Raw genomic sequence first — 23,185 nt, forward strand, 5'->3', positions numbered from 1 at the left:
AACAATAAAATAAAAGCTCCAATAATCTTATGTCTACGTTTACCTTTAATGTCATTGAAGTCATTAGTTCTAAGGAAAATAATTCCTGAAGAAGTAACACTGATTTAAAGCATGGAACATTCACTCATGTTCTTTTAAAATTAAGGAGTTAATCTTTAATGCATAATTGGTTACATATTTTGAATGTTTAAAAGAATAACAATTTCTGGTATTTGTCCAAAGCAAGACTACAACTGAGTATTGATTATTCTGTATATTTGTTACAAGTATATAGAATTTGCACATTTTTGCCAGATATTTTATATATTTAGGTGAAAAATAAATTACATCATTAGTAGTTCTAGCCAGAATGGGAACTGTAGTTCAACAAGAAAAGCATAAATCCCTCTATTTTAAAGAAGCAGCTGAAGTCCTTTTCATCAATTGAGAGAGAAAAAGGGAGGTGAGCAAATGAACTATGGTAACTTTACCTTACAAAGCTCTCTTTACTGATACCCACTCTACTGATGCCCAATTCCATGGTGAATTAAATTTACTTCTTCTCTGATACCATTTGAACTAATTAGGTAACGGAAATGTTGCCTAACCGGACACAGAACAATGCAAACATTTCAGAACCACAAAAAATACATTGCGAAGGGAAGTTAAGAGACAGTTATTTTCATAACTTGACTATAAGTGGAGTTTTAAAACTACGCATGAACATTTGCTGGTTTTTTGCATATTCCACATAAAAACACATATATCAAAATTTTGATTTCAATACTAACTGATATTTACTCTATTTAAAATTGTTGCTCACGGTACTGAGGTTTTTTCCCTTACACCAGGGGTGTCAAACTCAATTTCATTGAGGGCCGCATCAGCATTGCGGTTGCCCTCAGGGGGCCGGGTGGGTATGGCCAGGGTGGGCGTGGCCTACTGGGTGGGCATGGCTAGAGTGCATATGGCCTACTGGGTGGGCGTGGCCAGCTCTATATCGTTCACATCAAGGGTGCCTATGGGGGCCTGGGCAGGAGTGGGACAGATCTGAGGGTCTCTGGCAGGAGGGTCTCTGGGCCAGGGCCAAGGCAGTGGGGGCCGTTCCCTCACTGTTTCCAGGATGGCTTCGCGGGCCACATCAAACCACTTCGCGGGCCGGATCCGGCCCCCGGGCCTTGTGTTTGACATGTCTGCCTTACACAATGAATTCATAATCCTTTTTAATACGTGTAGCTTCAATGTATGAACCTAATGAATTTTCTATCCTGATTAAAGTTACCAGAAGGGAGAAGTATATAATTTGTTGAATTTGTGAAACAAATTATATGTTTTCACAGATAAAACACCTTCTTCTTAAGATGGGTATGGTTATTTATAGATATTGTTGCCACAGTACATTTAACTGGCTTGTAAACTATTTCATTTCAGTGATTTTGGACCTGTTGTTTTCAGTTTTTTAGAAGAAATGATACTACTATTAATGATTCTAGGATTACTCAATTTGACTTATATCTTGTAGAATGTTCTCTCCTATACAAAATGCTCATGAGAAGCATTGATTGAATCCCTTTTTTCCAGCCTTGCCTACAGTTGTTTACTGAAATCACCAGTCCAATACTATCAACTTGAATTTGGGGGCATTTCCAGTTGATCAGTCCTTCTGTAATCCAAGTCTTTTGATTTCATAATTTGACTCAGACAATTATTGTTATGTATGCAGGCATCTGCATAGCAACAGCCACCAGGGGGCATTGGCCTGAACGGTTTTGGCGGGAAACCCAGTTTCGGCGGGAAACCTAGGGCCAACCCCATTGGCTGTCCGCTTACCTGGCTAGGTATTTAAGGAGGCCAGGTAACCCTCATTCCCCAGTACGCTACCCCCCTCCAATAAAGAGCTGAACACGTACTCCGGCTGGCGTCTCTTCCTTGCGTCAGACCCACTACACAATAGTGGCGACGAGGATGGGATTGCTGCCGACAAGGAGCTGAAGTCACTGGGGAACGCTCCACGAGCTGAAGGGAAAAGGCATTTTGCCTTCCTTCTTCCCCCGACTGCCAGCCGACCGGACCACGGCGGTCATCGCATCTGCGACTCGAGACCCGAACCAACACTGCGATGGCAAGAGCCGGACAACCCCGCGAATTTGACACCCGCCACCGTTACCTGGCTCACGTCGAACTGTACATGCGGTTCAATCAGATCTCGGAGGACGGCGTGAAGGCGGCAGCCCTGCTCTGCATCGGAGGACCAGCACTCCTGGAGATCGCCGCGAACCTGTTCGCCCCAGAGGCCATCAACACCGTCGCGTACCGGGACCTCGTGGCCAAGCTCAACGCCAACTTCACTACCCCGGCGCTCCAAAGTGGCCGCGAGGTCGCAGTTGGAAAAAAGGGACCAGCGCCCCGACGAGTCCGGTGCTGAATTCCTCGCCGCCCTACGAGAAGCCGCCATCGCCTGCAAGTTTTTGAACTTGGAGGAGCAGCTACGGGACCGGCTGATTTGCGGCCTACGAGACAGGCGGCTGCAAGAGCACCTGTTCAAGAGAGAGGAGGTTTCGCTCCAGGAAGCCGAGGACGCCATCCTGGCCCACGAAGCGGCCTGCGGGGCCGTCCAAGCAGTCCAGGAGACCCGGACCTGCAGCCAGGCAGCCAGCATCCACCAGCAGGTCGCCACAGCTGAGGACGACCAGAGCATCGACCTCCTCCAGCGGTCGACCCCCGACCAGCGAGTCAGACGCCCAGACAAGCCCAGGCCTCCCAGCAACGCCGCCAACCCTCAGAAGTGCGCAGGGTGTGGTGGGAACCACGTGCGCGGCCTCTGTAAGTTCCGGGCGGCCACGTGTCGGGCCTGCAAGAAAACAGGCCACATAGCCGCGGTCTGTCGTAGCCGCCGCCCCCGAGAGGAGATCCACAAGCTGCAACTGGGGGAATCGCCGTTCGAAGGTACTGGGGCCCCAACCAAAACGCGAATTGGCTATGTTGAGAGCCGGCTGGCCATTAACCACACGGGTAGCCGCCGGCTGCTCAAACCCAAAATTAGACTAACAATCCACTTGCAAGGCGTTCCTTGCAGCATGGAGCTTGACTCCGGATCAGCAGTGTCGATCATTTCAGACGAGACCCTTAAATATATTAATAGCCGGAGCAAGCAGCGGATTAAATTACGGCCTACAAATTTAACCCTGACCGATTTTCAGAATTCGCCGGTCAAGGTAAAGGGGGAGGCTACCGTCTCGGTGGGGTTTAAAGGTCACGAAGAGCACCTGGAGGTTGTAGTGGTAGAGGGCCGAAGAGCCAGCCTGGTCGGTCTAGACTGGTTTGAGGCCCTGGGAATCACAGTCTCCGGGATCCACCAGTTCCAGGGAGACTCCGTTGAGGCCGTCTGCAAGGAGTTTGGAGACATGTTCGACGGGACACTGGGCAGGTACACAGGGCCCCCCATCTCGTTCAAGCTTAACTTGAACGTTCCCCCCGTTAGGGTCCGGCTGCGGCGAGTCCCCTTCACGCTCAAACACAAAATCGAGCGTGAACTGGATAAGCTGGTGGCCCAGGGAATATTAGAGCCCGTAGATGGGGGTAAATGGGTCCCGCATGGGTCCCGCATCCACATTGACTATGCAGGGCCATTTCAGGGCCAACTGTTCTTAGTAGTAGTTGACAGCCACTCCAAGTGGCTGGAGGTAGTCCCTGTTCCCAACATGACCTCGGGTAGGACAATCCAGGTGCTCAGAGCTCTCTTTGCCACACACGGCTTCCCCGACGTAATTGTGTCTGATAACGGGCCTCAGTTTACCGCTAATGATTTCCAGGCGTTCTTAAAGGGGAATTGGATTAGGCACGCCACCTCCGCGCCCTTCCATCCATCGACCAATGGGCAAGCTGAACAGATGGTAAGGACGACCAAAGACGCACTCCGGCGCATCATTAGCGGGGACTAGCATCACAGACTGGCTAGATTCCTACTCGCCCAACACACTACACCATGCGTTGCTACCGGGAAGAGCCCAGCAGAACTTCGATGGGGACGGCGTCTCATCACCAAGCTGGACCGTTTACACCCGGACCGAGTAGCAGCTGAGACGGATACGCCACCATCATCGTCATCATCATCACCATCATCACCAGCACACAGGGTTCTCAACGTGGGGGACCTGGTCTGGGCAAGGAACTACAGGGCAGGGCATCCATGGGTTCCGGGGACAGTGGTTGAGAAAACTGGGCCCCTCTCTTACATCGTGGGGGTGGAGGGGGACAGACACATACGGCGACACATCGACCAGCTTAGAGGAAGGGTCCCTGAGTGCACCACACACGCCCAACAGGAAAGCCACACCCCAGGAGAGGTCAGCCCAACCGGAAACAACACAGAACAGGAACCAGAGGAGGAGGGCCTCCTGAACCCAGCTCTGCTCAACCCAGCACAGAGGCCTCAAGAACCGGCTGTCCAAGCCCCGGGCCAAGCCACGCCCAGACGGTCCACCCGGCCCCACAGGACACCTGCCTACTTGGCAGACTATGTGTGCAAGTGACCACCACACAGTTGCCTTGCATTTGACACACAGTTATGTAGCAGTTGTAAATTGTTTATTGTTGTTATGTGGTTCTTCTCTAAGGGGGAGGGGTGTTATGTATGCAGGCATCTGCATAGCAACAGCCACCAGGGGGTGTTGGCCTGAACAGTTTTGGCGGGAAACCCAGTTTCGGCGGGAAACCTAGGGCCAACCCCATTGGCTGTCCGCTTACCTGGCTAGGTATTTAAGGAGGCCAGGTAACCCTCATTCCCCAGCACGCTACCCCCCTCCAATAAAGAGCTGAACACGTACTCCGGCTGGCGTCTCTTCCTTACGTCGGACCCACTACACAATAATTATATTTTCAGATAAGTAGAATGCCAAAGAAATGGGCCTGTTAACATGTTAGTGAATTTGCAACACTGTAGAACTGAGAGACAATCTTGCCTTTCCTGGCCAACAGATGAGCACAGAGATAAACGGGCTGATCAATCTGCTGAGGAGCAAAGAGTGCTTGTTCTTTTTCTTTTTGAAGTTGTTTTGCACTGAAAAAGTTCTACCCTTTGTTCAGAGAGTAAACATAGGATTCTCTGTATTAGTGGCAAAGTGTCTTGTTCTTTTCCATTTGTACATGTTGATCCCTTGAGTCAATCTGAGGCATCACTCGGTGAGGTGAAAATGCAGACATTTCTGCACTGACATTTATTGTTAAAAGACCTTCCCTTTTAATAAATACTACATTAAAAGAGCAACAAGAAGCCGGGATCTTACACAAAAAGCAACTCTTGTAGAAGTGGAATTATATCATGGATTTACCCCCTCCCCAATCCATGATCTGACTTGCATCCCCTCCTGGATATGGTCTTGAAAATAGAACGTATTCCTTTAAAATGTCTACACCTCTATTCCCTTTTCCCTTCCCCATCTTTTCCCCTATTTACTTTTGTATTTTCATTGTATCGTATACTATAAAACTAATAAAACTTTTAACAGAAAAAAAGATTAGTGTTAAAGAACAGACTGCTTCTCTTGTTCCTTCTATTTGTTTTCCCCCCAGTCTGGTTCAAATTTCAAACCTCTGTTGTGGTAGGCACTAACTTATGCAGATATAATCTACTTGATAAAAACCAGAAATTTTAGAGTTACTTGGATGAATAACAAAAACATAGCTATACATATTTCATATATTTCTTTATCTAACTTATGTCTATCTGCAAAAATCATAGAGTGGTAGTAGATTGGAATGTTAACATGCTAGCAATTGGCATGGTTGCAAAATAGTACTATAAATGAATTATAGGCTGCAGCAAGAGAAGTAAAATTTCCAAATCACAGGAAATAATAATTTATTCTGCTTTGACCTATTTTAAGTTTTGTGTTCTATTCTGGACATTACACTTTAAAAGAGATTCAGAGAAACTAGACCAGTTCAGACAAGAGCAATTAGACTGTTAACAGGATATTAACTAAGAAACTAAGTCCAATGATGCAAGATTTGAAGAAGCTGTATACTTTTAGATTTTAACCTTAGGAGGGATATGACAGCATTCTTCCAATACCTTAAAGAATGTCAGACATTCAGACTTTTCAGACTATAGTTCACAAAATAATCACTTTTAAGTTACAGATTCCATTGACTGTTCTGACTTGAAATGACTATTTGCAGTAGCCATTTTTTCCATGTTCATGTGTTTTTAAAAAGAGGGTGGGGTTGCTTTAATGAACAGCAGATCTGCTGTCTACATGCAAGCTCCAAAATACTTCTTTCAATTAATTTTAAAGCACGTTCAACCTATCTGTCTATGTACCTAGGCTGCTTTTACTCTGAAATATGTTAATATATAGGTTTAATTCAGCGGTCATGTTGTAGTACTTCCATCTCTATCTCTGTCTTTGGGAGGTCTTATGGGATGCTCCAAAATGGATTTGTACTATGTGCTATGAAGAGAAATCACTGAAGTTTTGATTTTGGTTTTGGAAGGGGTTTTTTTGCACATCAGTTTAAGTATACTTTGTATTTTTACTAATTTACCTAATAAACCAAAATTATTTTCCTAAAAGGTTTAAAACCTTTATGTCCTGCTGAGACAATAACAACAACACAAACTCATTTGTTGTTGTTGTTAGTTGCGAAGTCGTGTCCGACCCATCGCGACCCTATGGACAACGTTCCTCCAGGCCTTCCTGTCCTCCACCATCCTCCGGAGTCCATTCAAGCTCACGCCTACTGCTTCAGTGACTCCATCCAGCCACCTCATTCTCTGTCGTCCCCTTCTTCTATTGCCCTCAATCTTTCCCAGCATTAGGCTCTTCTCCAGTGAGTCCTTCCTTCTCATTAGATGGCCAAAGTATTTGAGTTTTAGCTTCAGGATCTGGCCTTCTAAAGAGCAGTCAGGGTTGATCTCCTCTAGGACTGACCGGTTTGATCGCCTTGCAGTCCAAGGGACTCGCAGGAGTCTTCTCCAGCACCAGAGTTCAAAGGCTTCAATTCTTTGTCGTTCAGCCTTTCTTATGGTCCAGCTTTCACTGCCATACATTGCAACTGGGAAGACCATAGCCTTGACTATACGCACTTTTGTTGACAGGGTGATGTCTATGCTTTTTAGTGTGCTGTCTAGATTTGCCATGGCTTTCCTCCCCAGGAGCAAGCGTCTTTTAATTTCTTGGCTACAGTCCCCATCTGCAGTGATCTTGGAGCCCAGGAAAATAAAATCTGTCACTACACTAGTGACAAACTCATTTGTGGAATACTAAATGTTCTCTGCTCATTAATTAACTTGATTTTTCTATCCTAATGCTCTATCACTAGAAGCAAGGAAACTAAAATATAAACATAGGTGTATTTTAGGAGCTGAGATGGTACTCATGTTTGTATCAATGGCTAATATTTGTGGGGCATCATATTATGCATAAAAACAATGAAGCTGTTAGTGCTTCTCAGGATGCTGTGGCTTTATGCCATCAATGTCCTTTTGGCTATGCACAGAGGCACTCTTGGGTGGCAACAGTGGAGCTGGGACTGAAATACGAGTTCTGGAGTTTTCAGAAGTTTCACACAGCTACCACAGCCTCCAGGCCTCTACTTCTGTCTCAGCACCACATTGTGGCCATCTGCCCCAACTCCACAGCACAAGCCCCAGTTGCCACTGCCCCGTGCTCCACAGCCCTACCTTGTCCAGTTGACCTTTGCCAACTTTCTTCCATTGCTGCTGAGGTAATGCCAGCCTGACCTTATGCAAAGCAACTTCTGGCTATGCCAGGCCTTCTTCCCAGGTCTGCTCACACTGTTCTCCAAATTGTATACCACATTCTCATGATGCTTCTGAAACCCTTTAGAAAGCGTCTGAGATCAGGTTAAGCATTGTGAGAACAGGTTAAGCTATTTGGAGAAGGTCAGCTGTCCTGTTTTCACAATGTTTCAGAAGACCTCAGAAGCTTTCCGAAAGCTTTCTGAAGCACTGTGAGAACAGGGTGGCCTATTTGGAGAATGGTGTGTTTGATTTGGAGAATGGGGCAATTGGTCTCAGGAATAAGGCTTGGCCTGGCGAACAGCTGCATTGTAAAAGCAGCCTGGATGTGCCTTGTCAGCAGTGAGAGGAAGATAGTAAAGTTGCTCGGCTTGCCAGCAACTACACATTGGAAGATGGTAGATAGCTGGGGCATTGAGCTTGGTGGCTGGCTGTGGTGAAGTGCCTGCGGAGTCACTCGTCAGTAAATGTTGCTAGCTACAAGTAGAGGCCTGGGGGCAGTGGCAGTCAGCTGAGACTGCTGAAGGCTCTGGGCTGCAGTTACCACAAGGAATGCCCCTGTGTAGGGTGGCCCAAAGTGCAGGGATGGGTAAAAACAGGTGGGTTGGAGGAGTTGAAGAACAACAGTTTCTTACCTTACTGAGGCACTAGGCTGGGAGGGAGCCAACTGGGAATGGTTGGATCATAGTGCTCGTCACCTAACCTGTGCATTTCAGGTTTATGATAGTAACTAGGATTACCCAGGATTGTAAGTTAAGAACAACCTGCATAATATAATAACAATAGTAAAGTAACTGTACAAAATAGCCTCTAGAGTCAGATAGTCCTTGACTTGCATACCATTAATTTAGTGACCAAAGTTATAATGGCAATGAAAAAAGTGACTTATGAGTAGTTCTTGTAATTATGACTGTTGTAGCATCCCTATGGTCACATGATCAAAATTTGGGTACTTATTTTATTAAATTTTATTTTATTAAATTTATATACCGCCCTTTCCCGAAGGACTCAGGGCGGTTTACAGGGTATTTAAAACAACCAGTACAAAAGTTAAAAACAAATTTAAAAAGATTAAATCATCCCTAAAATTAAAAACCCCAGTTAAAAATTCTCAGCCTGGGCCGGAGAGCTCAAAGAGCCAGGTCTTCAGGTCCCGGCGAAATGTGCGAAGGTCGGGGGCAGTCCTAAGCTCCACGGGCAGCTGGTTCCAGAGGGCAGGCGCAGCCACAGAGAAGGCCCTTCCCCTGGGTGTTATCCGTCGACAGTCTTTTATCGGTGGCACCCTGAGAAGACCCTCCCTGTGGGAGCGCACTGGACGAAGGGAGGTTGATGCCGGCAGCAGGTGTTCTCTCAGATATCCCGGACCCAAGCCATTCAGGGCTTTATAGGTCATCACCAGCACCTTGAATCTCACCCGGAGGGCAACCGGAAGCCAATGCAGCTCGCAGAGTAGAGGTGTTACATGGGAGTATCGGGAAACCCCCATCACAACTCGCGCGGCCGCATTCTGCACCAGCTGAAACCTCCGAGTGGTCCTCAAGGGCAGCCCCATGTAGAGAGCGTTGCAGTAGTCTAGACGGGAGGTCACGAGTGCATGAGTGACTGTGTGTAGGGCATCTCGGTCCAGATAGGGTCGCAACTGGCGCACCAGGGCAAAAGCCCCCCTGGTCACGGCTCCTATATGATCTTGACAAGGTACTTGACAACTAGATGTATTTATGCAGCATCCTGGTGGTCACGATTACCAATTTGTGACTTTGCCAGCTGGTTTTTGGCAAGGAAAGTCAATAGGGGAAGCCAGATTCACTTAATGGTCATATGATTCATTTAACAATGGCCATGATTTACTTAACAACCATGGCAAAAAAGGTCAGAATATCAGGAGGAACTCACTTAACATTCACTTTGCTTAGCAACCAAAATGCTGGTCCAAATTGTGGTTGTAAGTTGAGGACTACTTGTAATAAAACCAACATCTGTGCACTGTGAGTTATCAGAGATCAAGCTTGCCAGTCAACAGGATATCAAAAGCAAGAAAAAACACTTAACATCTTCTGAAAAATCAATTATCAGATTTCATCTACAGCTTCAGTATGAGATAAGGTGCAGTGCAAAGTAGTTTTGAATTTATTATTCAAATACATTCTATATATCTCTTATACACAGCAGAAGTACTCTTATATTGAATTCAATTGCACTTGCTCAGTTTGCTTATGAACTGTTTCATGTTTACCCTCACTTTGGCTTTTCAGAGATCAATTCCCAACTTCATATTCTGTATGAGTATTAATTAATTTCTTCTTTTATGAGAATATTATTTCTAGAGTAGTTAGCAATTAACATAAAAAACTAGAATATTTCCCATTACATAAGTGGTGTGTGTGTGTGTGTGTGTGTGTGTGTGTGTGTGTGTGTGTGAACTAATATCGCAAATAGATCATGATTCTGTCTTGCTTTTATTAGTTCATTGCTCAAACTGAGCAACTTTGGGAAATAAATCACAAGTCTAATTATCCATTATCAGAAATGTGCTCTCAGTCTCAGTTAAACTCGGAAATCGGAGGCTTGTCCTACCCCCAAAGAAAAAATTTGCTCTCTCCACCAAGTTGCTTAAGCTAAAGCAGGGTTTCCATCCCCCTCCACCATTTGCTTAGGATGGAATGATAGCTCCTAGATCTATTCTGTAGTGAGACACTTGAACTCAAGAAATAAATTCTAAATCAACGAAAGATACGTCAGCAATGTCGTTTCTATCTGGCTCGTTTCCTTGCCTTTCAAAATTCCTTCAGCATTTGATTAGTGGTTCATGAGTATCCTGCATTGACCTTAATGGAGCCCGTGTACCAATCTCAGATCCAGCTATTTTCTATACAGTAAACATTCCTTTTAATGTGGTTCATTTTTATTTTTTACAGCCCGTGAATAAAGGGTGGTTTTTGGAGACCGTAAGGATCACAGTATGTGCAATATTTCCAAGGGACCTTGCAATCGTCAGAATGTCAAGGACTTTAACTCACTCACCGCGCTAATCTTCGTGCCCACGCAACCGATTACCTGCTTTTTTTTTACACTCAGGAGGTAAAATACTTACTCGCTGGTAGGAAAGATCGAAATTGGATGCAGATTTGGGGTGTGTGTGTGTGAGAGAGGGGGGGGCGTAGTTAGCGCCTGTGATTGGTGTAGACGCTAAACCAATGAGGACCCGTGTCTCTTAGCAGATGATTGGGATGAAGGGGGGGTGTATTTGTTACGGTTTTTGACCAATCCCCGGCTTGGAGTGTAATCTCTCAGGCCAATGAACGCTGAGTTCGACTCCCTCTCTTTCATTGCTTTAGTACAGGGGTAGGCAACCTCGGCTCTTTTATGACTCATGGACTTCAACTCCCAGAATTCCTGAGCCAGCTTGGCTGGCTCAGGAATTCTGGGAGTTGAAGTCCATGAGTCAGAAAAGAGCCGAGGTTGCCTACCCCTGCTTTAGTAGATGGGGGGTGCAGATTGAATTTCTTGGCTGTTCCAGGTTCTTTTACCACCCCCCCCGCCGCCGCCTTTTCTTTGGAGCGCTAGTCCCTCCCTCCTCGGGAAATGTGGGGACCGAGCGGGAGGGCCTTTTGAGCGCGCTAAGCGGCAGTTAAATGCGCGCTTGTCAGATGTAGGCGCCCCTTATCTGTTTGTTTGTTTGTTTGTTTGTTTGTTTGTTTGTTTGAACAGACGGGAACCCTCCACCACCACCACCAAGTCATGGAGTACGTTTCTAAGGAATAAAACCCCCCACCCTTCGCGTGGGGCGGCACTGACCCAGGGTCCCTTTGCTCATTCGCCCCCGCCCCCCCGGGTTGGCCCTCCAGGGAGGGGGGGCCTTTGAGGAGATGGAGAGACCCGCCGGCTGCGCTGAGGAAGAAGGGGAGCCGTCGCTGCACACCGTCAGGCACGAGCTGAAGAACGGTGAGTCTGCCCGTCTAAGCTCAAGAGGTGGGGAGGCTGCGGGGGGGGGAGGGAGGGTGGGCAGATGCGAAGGGGCGGGAAGCGCCGGAGGAGTCCCTCGAGAAAAGGGGGACACCCCGAAAGGGAAGGATGGTCAGCGTCGAAAAGTGTAGACGGGACGGGACGCGGCGGCGAGGGAGAAACAAAAGGCTAGAACAGGGGTCGGCAACCTCGGCTCTTTTATGACTCGTGGACTTCAACTCCCAGAATTCCTGAGCCAGCATAGCTGGCTCAGGAATTCTGGGAGTTGAAGTCCACGAGTCATAAAAGAGCCGAGGTTGCCTACCCCTGGGCTAGAAGAAAGCAGCGCCTCGGGAGTAAAGGGAGCGGGATGTTGTGGGGCAGCCGGCCAGGAGGGCGGTGTTGGGGCTGGCAGCCTAGGGAAGGGGCGGCGACTGGGCCCAGAGGACTCGGAGGAGAACGAACGGAGCAAGAAGGTTTGGGAAAGACTCGAGTCAGTAGAGAAAAATACGTGCCTTTATAACTCTTTCGATGTTGTACTTAACGTGAACGCTTTAATATCCGGATGGCATCTTGTGAAACCAGCCCACCAAATGGATGTAACTAAAGCAGGGGTCTTCAAACTTGGCCCTTTTATGACTTGTGGACTTCAACTCCCAGAATTCCTCAGCCAGCAAAGCTGGCTGAGGAATTCTGGGAGTTGAAGTCCACAAGTCATAAAAGGGCCAAGTTTGAAGACCCCTGAACTAAAAGGGACTGATGAAATAAGAGGGGGGGGGAACTTAAAACGGGCTCTCCGTTATATTATTATAAGGATTCTGAACAAAAGTTATTTAGAAAACTGCTAAGAACATCCGTTTTTCCAGCCAAGGAAACCACTAGATTCTCCACTTGCACATGTCTGGAAGGGGCTGATGCACGACTAAAAAATATAAAACTTATGCAAGAACCAATAACGGTTCTGCATTTTGGCCAGAGTTCATGTTTTAATAAATTCCTGGCTAATGTCAGTTTGTATAATTTCTGGAGACTTGATATAGTAAGATTTATTTATTTATTTATTTATTAGATTTATAGACCGCCCTTCTCCTGAGGGACTCAGGCCGGGGCGGTGTACGGGGCAATTAAAATAATAACATACAAAAGTTAAAAATAGATTAAATTAAATTCAGCCCCAAACAAAATAATATAAAACTTATGCGAGAACCAATAACGGTTCTGCATTTTGGCCAGAGTTCATGTTTTAATAAATTCCTGGCTAATGTCAGTTGTATAATTTCTGGAGACTGATAATAGTAAGATTTATTTATTTATTTATTTATTAGATTTATAGACCGCCCTTCTCCCGAGGGACTCAGGGCGGTGTACGGGGCAATTAAAATAATAGCATGCAAAAGTTAAAAATAGATTAAATTAAATTCAGCCCCAAACAAAATAATATAAAACTTATGCAAGAACCAATAACGGTTCTGCATTTTGGCCAGAGTTCATGTTTTAATAAATTCCTGGCTAATGTCAGTTGTATAATTTCTGGAGACTGATAATAGTAAGATTTATTTATTTATTTATTTATTAGATTTATAGACCGCCCTTCTCCCGAGGGACTCAGGGCGGTGTACGGGGCAATTAAAATAATAGCATGCAAAAGTTAAAAATAGATTAAATTAAATTCAGCCCCAAACAAAATAAATTAAATTATGAAATTTAAAACCCCAATCCCTCAGTCCAGGCCGGCAAGCTCGAATAACCAAGTTTTCAGGTCACGGCGAAAAGGGCGAAGGTCGGGAGCCATCCGGAGCTCCACAAGCAGCTGATTCCAGAGGGCAGGCGCGCCCACAGAGAATGCTCTCCCCTTGGCCGCCAGCCGGCACTCCCTGACCGACGGCACCCTGAGGAGACCCTCTCTGTGGGAGCGCATGGGCCGATGGGAAGTTGACGCCGGCAAGATACAAAAGTGTTAACATGTACTGTTTTACCCAGCTAATTCTGGCAAAAGTCCATATTTTGGACAGTTGCTCACAATGCTATATTTCCAAACAACAAAAGTTTAGCAGTTACATAGAGCTAGCAGATAGTGTTGACAATATGGCTTTGGTGGATGAGACAAAAATGATTTAGATGATGAAACTGTGAGGAGAAAGTAAACTCAATGCATTGGAAAGTTGACAACATACTAATTCCCCCTACATGGTTAGGATGACATTTATAGGAGGCAATGCGACTACATTGTTTTAACTTTACTTTTTGTAATTATTTTAATTATTTTGGTAATTATCAAGCTAATTACCAAAAGACCTGTGTATTTCTAGATTTTTCTGGTTCTTGTATTGCTCAAAACAATTGCTGTATTTATTATTTATCACCTTGGTCATTTTGCATATTATTTTTACATTATAATTCTGGTAAAAAAATGATTTATAGTATGCTATGCAATTAATTATTTCCTTTCTTTAAATTCCCACCTGTATTAAGTGACTTTTTGTATATGCTTTTAATTCTTGTTCTTTAAAAATAAAAGGAAGACCCCTCTTATAACAATCCCACAGAGTCCACCTGAATACATTTACAAGCTCACAAGGCTCACTAGAGGGTACTGGCACTCCTATGCTTTTACTTCTCAGCAGTGAATATATAAGGCATGTTTCCCATGATTTGGAAGGTAGTAAAAAGCCAATATTCATAGTCATTAATAGCCTGATCATCTATGAACATATCCAATCCCCTTTTAAAATTGTGCAAATATGCTACTACTACCACAACAATTTGCATGGAATCCTAAAGCATGTGTGCTATGTAAACATTTATTCTGCTAGTTCTGAATCTGTCTGCATTTAGTTTCAGTGGAATATATTCTTCTGTCCATTCCCATTGTTTATGCCATGCATAAATTTGTATATCTCTATCATGTCTCCCCTTACTATTTTTTATTCTTTGATAAAGTTCAAAGATGCTGTAGTCTTTCCTTGTAGGGCAGCTATTCCATTTTCCTAATTATTCTGAATGCCATTTTTGTTTCTTTTCTAATGTCTATAAGAATTTTATAAAGTGCAATAATAAAGAATTCAGGAATGAGTCAGCTGAAGTAGTAAAATAATTAGATTCAAATACAAATCCTAGTGTATACAATTTTATATCTTAGGGACAGGAGGGAAGGGGCTATTCTGATGTCTGATGGCATGTTCTTCAAGATGAGTGGAATTGCAACTGAAAATGCATGTTTCAAGGTCCTTTCCTCATGGTGGTCTCTTGGACTATGACCTGGAGTAAGCCTACCCTTCTTGATCTTATTGGGCAAGCAGATGTTATTGAGAGAAAGTGGTTCCACAGACATCCAAGTCTGGAACCATCAGTACTTTAAAAGTGACATGCACCACCTTGAATCGCGCATGGAAGCTAACTGGTATCTGATACTTCCTTAGAAGTAGAGGTAATATATATGACATATTAAGGAAAACTGATGTGCAATCTGTTACATCATTTTAAAAATTAGTTTTCTATAAAAGCTGTTTTATTAAAGGATTTTTGCAACTGTTGAAATAAAAAAGTATGTTAATCAGTTAAATCGTCTTGTCTCCAAAGGATATTTGAAATCAAGTTGAAGATAGCTATAAACACATCTAGTAGGGCTGTCATATGATGTATCACTTTTGAAACAGAATAATTTCATCATTTCCAGATTCATGTTTCTCTTTAGAAGTTCTTCAAAGGTATTTCTATCTGCATGAGTTTTATTAATTATGGTTAACATATTATCTAAGTTCCAATTAAATGAATATAAGATGCAGATGCCTTCATTTTATAAATGTTGCTCATTTTAGTAGCTAAAGTATGTTGTGGATTACAGAATGTATCTTCAATATTTTTATATGCAATATTGAAATATTTTGTTCTCATTTTTCTGTTTCTTTGTGATGCTACAAGAAGATGAAATGTTAAATATAACTTATAGTATTTGTTTTTATGATCTGATATAGCAGGTTTTCCAAGTAGCTCATAATAGCTTATTGATGAACAACTTGTATAGTTATGGTAAATAGAACAAATGTGCTATTCAGTGCATAACAAGGCTCAATTGTATCTTTGTTTTTTGGGTTTTTTTTAAATCATATTGATCTGCATAAAATGACAAGCATAATATTGTACTATAATTGTACCATATACTTTGCACTGAAAATTAAATATAAGTCAATTTAAAAATATTTATTTCAGTTTAACATACATGAGAATCTTTTTGAATAGATAATGCTCTTCAGATAGACCAATATTAGCTGCTTCAGTTTAGTAGAGGCTTAATGTATTGACTTCAAATGATGTATGTACATAAACCTACATAGAATTTTGCTACATGCAGAAAGGCGATTGATCCAATTACTGAAAATGTTGTGGTATATAATCATAATTGATTCAGAATTTATGAACTGAATCCTGGCAACAGTGGCTTATCCTTCTGACTTGCAGTTAGACTACTGGTCTAAATGAAGCTATATTTGAAATGATATGGAAATTGCACATACAAATTGCAGTTGCCAAGATGTTAGTGGATGAGAGAAATTACGCTTATATAATAGTTGTCTTTTGGTGTCTTAACTGGATGCCAATAGGTTTCTGAATACTAGCTTTGCCCTAATATTCCAGGGTATTTGAGAGAACATCTCCTTTTAATTTATTCTTTCCATCAGATGCATATTTTTATGGTGAAGATGCTTAGGAACCTATACTTGAAAAGAGATCAAAGGAATCTGGGCCTGTAAGCAATTCTTCAGTATCATAGCAGTGATGGGACATAGCATACTGTATTGTTCACATAGGCTGTCCGGACACTTTTTTACACTTCTCTACTTTTCTGCTATGTTGGGGATGGCTGACCAGGTAAAAAAGATCCTACCCCTAGGTTAACCATCATCTCGGTTTTTTAACTTTTAATCCAACTTTTCTAATTTGTTTTTAGTACTTTTTACTTTTCATTATATTGTTAAACTGCCCAGTGTCATTGTATCAATGAGATGGACAGCATAGAAATGAAATGAAATAAATAATTACATAAATAAATAAAAATAAATTTTTAATGTTATTTATTTCATAAAATTACAATTTTGGGGAAAGTTTACCAACAAGAGGACATGTGCAGCAGCTATTTTTATTGTTATACCTTAACTAGTATGTTATAATATTCATACAACACTTTGAAATGATTAGTTGAGATGGAATAATTCATTTTCTCATTATAAAAAACTATAACCAACAATTAAATCAGTGAAGTCTTGGACTGAGGAGGCAAAGCTAAAGCTAGAGGCTTGCTTTGACTGCACTGACTGGAAAGTTTTCGAACATACTTCTGCAGACTTGGATGAACTCACAGATTCTGTAACATCATGTGTTAATTTTTGTGAAGACATATGTGTGCCAACCAGGAACTTGCGAATGTACAGTAACAATAAGCCTTGGTTCACAGCTAAACTCAAGCAACTACGTCGTGCCAAAGAGGAAGCCTACAGGAAAAAAGATAGAATGTTATACAACCAGGCCAGAAATGTATTAACAAGAGAGATCAGAGCAGCAAAAAGAAGCTACTCTGAAAAGCTAAGAAATCAGTTCTCAACAAATGAACCAGCAGTTATGTGGGAAACTCTCAAAAATATTACTGATTACAGCAAGCTTCCTTTCCATGCTGAAGGAAATAGACAACTGGCAGATGACCTGAATGTGTTTTACTGAGAGGAAACCACTGTCACTATCTCTACCACTCCATCTCAGATACACCAACAACAGCCATACCTCCTACAACTGACCCCATCCCCTTGGGTCCCTCACCTCTGGTGATCACAGAAAATGATGTGCATGGTCTATTTCACAGACAAAAGCCTGGAAAAGCACCAGGCCCAGACAAAACTCCTTGCTTGAAAGCTTGTGCTGACCAATTGGCCCCCATCTTCACCTGCATCTTTAATAAATCACTAGAGATGTGCTATGTTCCTTCTTGCTTCAAATGTTCTACTATCATCCCAGTGCTGAAGAAACCATCCATCATAAAACTGAATGACTACAGACCAGTTGCTCTGACATCTGCAGTTATGAAAACCTTTGAAAGGTTAGCGCTGGCCCACCTGAAAACTTACCACGGATCCGCTTTTAGACCCCTTGCAGTTTGCCTACCGAGCAAATAGATCAGCAGATGATGCTGTTAATACGGCTCTGCACTATATCCTGCCACATCTTGAATCTCCAAAGACCTATGCAAGGGTCCTTTTTGTAGATTTCAGCTCAGCATTCAATACCATCATTCCAGATATTCTTTTCACTAAACTAAATCAGCTAGCCATGCCTGACCACACCTGTAAGTGGATCAAGCTTTCTAACAGACAGGAAGCAGCAAGTGAAGCTAGGCAAAATCGCATCAGATACCTGTACAATTAGCACAGGATCTTCCCTCCTCCCCTCCACTTCTCTCTCTATATCAATGACTGCGTCTCAAAAGATCCCTCTGTTAAAGTATTGAAGTTTGCAGATGATATAACAGTGTTTGGCCTTATTAGAGAAAACGACAAATAGGCATACAGAAGGAAGGTTGAACAACTAGCCTTGTGGTGCAGCCAGAACAATCTTGAACTGAACACACTCAAAACTGTAGAAATGATAGTAGATTTTAGGAGAAACCCTACTATACTACCACCTCTTACAATACTAGACAACACAGTATCAACAGTAGAGACCTTCAAGTTTCTAAGTTCTATAATATTTCAAGATTTCAAATGGATGCCTAACATCAAACAAGCACAACAAAGAATGTTCTTCCTGCACCAACTCAGAAAGCTCAAACTGCCTAATGAGCAGCTGATACAGTTCTACAAAGGAATTATTGAGAGTGTCATTTACACCTCTATAACTGTTTAGAACGTCAACCAAACAAGACAGACATAGACTTCAAAGAATAGATGGAACTGCAGAAAAAACAGTTGCTATCTGCCTGCCTTCCATTGAGGACCTCTATACTGCACGAGCAAGAAAGAGAGCTGTGAAAATATCTACAGACCCTTCACAACGTCAAACTCGCAATGTCACGTGACGTGTTGCGACATATTGTGCCTTTTTCCATTGCCAGCAATGGGATGGGCGCGGTTTTGGCACGACGCATCCTACCCACGGGCCGGCAGTTTGACACCCCTGCTATAGGGCATTGCACACCAGAACAACTAGACATAAGGACAGTTTTTCCCCCCTTGCTGTCACTCTGCTTAATAATTAATTCTTACAACACTGTCAAACTGCTTAGTATTACTGTGATACTCCTCATCTTTCCTATTACCTATCCTTATCTTTTTATGACTATACGTTTGTTGCTTGTATCTTACAATTTATATTGTTTTTTAGTATCCTGGTATGATTTCTGTTGTTTGCTTAGCTAGTACTCTATGACTGTCATTAAATGTTGCATCTTATGATTTATGATGAAGTGTTGTATTTTACGATTTATGATGAATGTATTTTCATGTTGTTTATGATCATAATTATCACTATTACTTGTATGTACACTGAGAGCTTATGCACAGGAGACAAATTCATTGTGTATCCAACCCACACTTGGCCAATAAGGAATTCTATTCTATACACTTTAAATAAAATTATATTCACTGTGTTATATACATGGAAACCTGAATACAACAACACTTTAGTGACAACTGTGCTATAAGTATTATATGAATAATGGAGAAATCTTAATCATGGATACCATGTAATTTATATTACTATATGTTTGCTTGTTGGTGTATGTAATGTTGACATTGGATATATATTTTTTGTTAGCAAACTTAACAGGCCACACAGAGAAGGTGGGCATTGAGAACTTTGAACTCCTGAAAATTCTTGGGACAGGAGGTATGCATTATTTTATATTGCTAATAAAGCATAAATGTACTTCTTAAAGCATTCACCAAATAAAATTCTATTTTAGAGATAAATATTTTGAGTGGCTGGGGTAGGTAGTTAGAGGTATCAATAGATCAAAGTTTCTTCCCAACTAAAACAACCAGGCAGGGAAATAAGTAGAATTTCTTTATTATTTATTAGTTTGCGTTCTTCCTTTCAGTTAGGAGCTCACGACAGGGTAAATTTTGCTCCTTCCTTCTAGTTTTCCATAACCCAACGAGCTTCCATAAATGAAGGTTGGTTAGAGTAGAGGTCTCTACTCTCCACAGACCGGAGAGTGCGTGGTTTTGTGTGCTGCCTGTATCCCATGGATGGGGTTTTGCTTGTTTGGGTGGACCGGTTGCTGGCATGCTGCGGCCCGGTACCAGTCCATGGACCGGGGGTTGGGGACACCTGGGTTAGAGGTACTGGGTCTCCCCACTCCAATTCCAACACTTCCGAGAGCATTTCAGGCAACCCAAACCCATTTTGGAAAGGCTGAAATAGCTTCAAAATCATGACTGCAAAGACTGATTCAATTCAAAGAGTCACGAAGAACATTCCAGACAAGTGGTAATAGAAACAGATGACTATAATTGTTGTTTTCAGCACTGGATCATTTCCATGTACTTAGTTTTATAGTCCATATTTCAAGTCTCTGCCATAATGCGGTTGGAGTACAGTTGTTCAATTCAGAATTGGTCTAATCAGGAGCAACAGTGACTGAACTATTCTCAAGAAGTGTTTTCCTACAGTCTTGTGCTTCTTTGCTTCTCAGCCTTCTGGTTTGATCTGTTGCCATTCCTCTTGCAGATTTAAATAATCTAAAAACCTGACTGGGATTTGTGCCTTTGGTACTTCAGTTAAAGTTTATTTTTTTTATTTATTTATTAGATTTATATACCGCCCTTCTCCCGAGGGACTCAGGGCGGTGTACAGGGCAATTAAAATATGACAAGTTCTAAATCTTCTGTGCTTGCAATGCTCAAAGTAAATCGCAGTGAACGCGGGGATTTCTTTCTAAATAGACATGTGGCAGCTGAATTAGTATAATTATTCAAATCTGAAACTACATGCAAACTAGTAAAGCAATATTGAATTATCCTATGCATAGTCAAATTCTGTTCAACTACTTTATTTTATTGTCATCCCATGAGGTATTAAAAGCAAAAGTAGCTACAAGAGGAAAACATTCAAAGAGCATCTAGAAAATACATGTTTTCTTAAAAAATGCTTATGCGTCTGCTTTTCCAAGACATGTTGAATTAGCCACTGGTGGGTTCAGAAAGGGAGGAAGAGGAATTGGTGTGTCTAATGTTCAAATGTGTACCTTAGATAAAGGGTAGGAGCAGATTTCTCTAAAGCAGATTTACTTTTAAAGGTGGATATGATTGTACTAAATAAAAAGAGTAATTATGAAATCCAAATCAAGTAGGTTGATTTGATCTATACAGTTGATACTGTTTTGAGATTTATTTTTATTACCTTTATAAGCCTACTAGTATGCTTATTTTCTTGTTTTTCAGTTGCTCCATTTTAACTCTGATAGCTTTCTTCTCCTTAGACTCTTGCTAAAGATTAGGATTTTACATTTCTTTGGGGGCATAACTTTCTTAAAATAATATTTTATGTGTTAATCAAATCAAGAAGATAAACAAATGGCATTGGGTTTAAAGATTTATGTTAAGTTTGTTAGTTTGAAAGTAGCTTGATTTGAGCACTCTGTGCTGTGGAGGTGGAATTATGATGGAGGGTTGGCTATTACTATTTTACACCTGTGTAATATTTTTGGTTTTAGCTTATGGAAAGGTATTTCTGGTGAGGAAAATCAGTGGTCATGATGCTGGCAAATTGTATGCAATGAAGGTATTAAAAAAGGCAACAATAATTCAAAAATCCAAAACAACTGAACATACAAAGACTGAACGACAAGTACTAGAACACATTCGACTGTCTCCATTTTTGGTCACTTTGCATTACGCTTTCCAGACAGATACAAAACTTCATCTCATCTTAGGTAAGTGTAAAAAGGAAAGAACCATTGAAGAAAGGAAAAAAATAAGGTCTATTTTCATTTGCTGTTCCAGTTAAGAAATTAGCTCCTCCCTCCCTCCCTTGTAATGGTATGTGATTCAGATATACACAACAGAACAGTTACCACAAAGAATTGTGCATCAAACTCTGATCTACATCGGTCTATGAGAATCAAAGAATACATTTATGCATATTTTTCCCTTTGAGAACCATCCATCCAGTCTGCCATTGATTGTGTTAAATAATTATTTGTGCAACTTGTTTTATCACCAAAAAGCCCAGCACTTGAATGAAACAAAATGTAGCTGATTATGTTAGAGTACATTTATTGAATGAATTGTCAATTGGCAGGAGTATACATAACTTCTCAACTGTGTTGGGTAACATTGCTATCCATCTTAAAATAAACAACTTTATTTTAGTAGGTGAACTTGGGGAGAGATGTCTTATTATAAGTAGTATGACTATAATTTGGACTGCTAAGCAATGTGGTCATTAAGTGAGTCATACCTGATTTTATGATCTTTTTGTCATGGTCGTTAAGTGAATCCACAGCCATTAAACAAATCTGGCTTCCCCCATTGACTTTGCTTCTTGAAAGCCCCCTGAGAAGGTCACAAATGGCAATCATGTGACCCCTGGTTTCTGCAACCGTCATAAATACAAGCGCCCAAATTTAGATCGTGTAACTGCAAGAATGCTGTGATAGTTTTAAGTGTAAGGGTATTTTTCAGCATCATTGTAACTTTGAATGGACACTGGTTGTAAGTCAATTACTACCTGTATTCAAGAATGTTCGTTGAATCAAATAGATTTGTAAGCTTTTGTATCACTAGTATGATAGCATCAAATCCTGTACAGTAAGTAAATCGCAGCAAAAATGTTGTATGCAATGCTCATTGCATTGAAGTCCAGTAAATTGAAGTTTTAGCATATCTTTCGTTTAATTTCTAATGTGAAATCAAACATCTGCAATTCTGCAACACTTATTGTTTTCCTTGTCCATGGTTAACTGAATCATGCAGGGGTATAAGGCAAGCTTTCTGGTCCTAAGGTAGACCTCCAGATCAGTCTCCTTAATGATGAGACAGGGTGTGGCAATTTAGAGTGGGGGAGAGGAGGAGGTCATATAGTATTTACTTTCTGCTCTACAATAAGAGAGTCACAAGAGTCTGTCCTTCTCATGGGCCATAAAGTATTCCTTTTCTATTTTTGTTCAGTCATTAGACTCGGGACATTCTCCCCATATCATTTACAACATAGCCATAAGTGCTTGCTTATATCATCTCCCCTCAGAGACCCTCACTTACCAACTTGGCTCCTTTAAAATCTTTCTAGACCAGACATGTCAAACACAAGGCCCGGGGGCCGGATCTGGCCCGCGAAGTGGTTTCATGTGGCCTGCGAAGCCATCCTGGAAACAGTGAGGGAACGGCCCCTGCTGCCCTGGCCCAGAGACCCTCCTTCTGCCAGAGACCTTCAGATCTGTCCCACTCCTGCCCAGGTCCCCATAGGCACCCTTGATGCGAACGATGTAGAGCTAGCCACGCCCACCCAGTAGGCCAT

At 42.2% G+C, this 23,185-nt stretch overlaps 2 protein-coding genes across 2 annotated transcripts in view; one reads left to right on the forward strand and one right to left on the reverse strand.

Annotated features, from left to right (window-relative positions):
* Positions 1-10,841, reverse strand: part of DGLUCY (D-glutamate cyclase) — a 36,023-nt gene extending 25,182 nt beyond the window's left edge. The window contains exon 1 of the mRNA XM_081331306.1: positions 10,833-10,841. The gene's annotated coding sequence lies outside the window, so the exon portion shown is untranslated. The remainder of the gene's footprint in view (positions 1-10,832) is intronic.
* A 498-nt stretch (positions 10,842-11,339) lies between these two features.
* Positions 11,340-23,185, forward strand: part of RPS6KA5 (ribosomal protein S6 kinase A5) — a 43,926-nt gene continuing 32,080 nt past the window's right edge. Inside the window, exons 1-3 of the mRNA XM_081331264.1 lie at positions 11,340-11,683; positions 19,484-19,555; positions 21,384-21,602. Of these exons, the coding sequence (XP_081187390.1) occupies positions 11,608-11,683; positions 19,484-19,555; positions 21,384-21,602 (367 nt within the window). The 5' untranslated portion in view covers positions 11,340-11,607. The remainder of the gene's footprint in view (positions 11,684-19,483; positions 19,556-21,383; positions 21,603-23,185) is intronic.

The sequence above is a fragment of the Vipera berus genome, assembly GCF_964194415.1.
Source record: "Vipera berus genome assembly, chromosome: 1".
Classification (NCBI taxonomy): Eukaryota; Metazoa; Chordata; class Lepidosauria; order Squamata; family Viperidae; genus Vipera; species Vipera berus.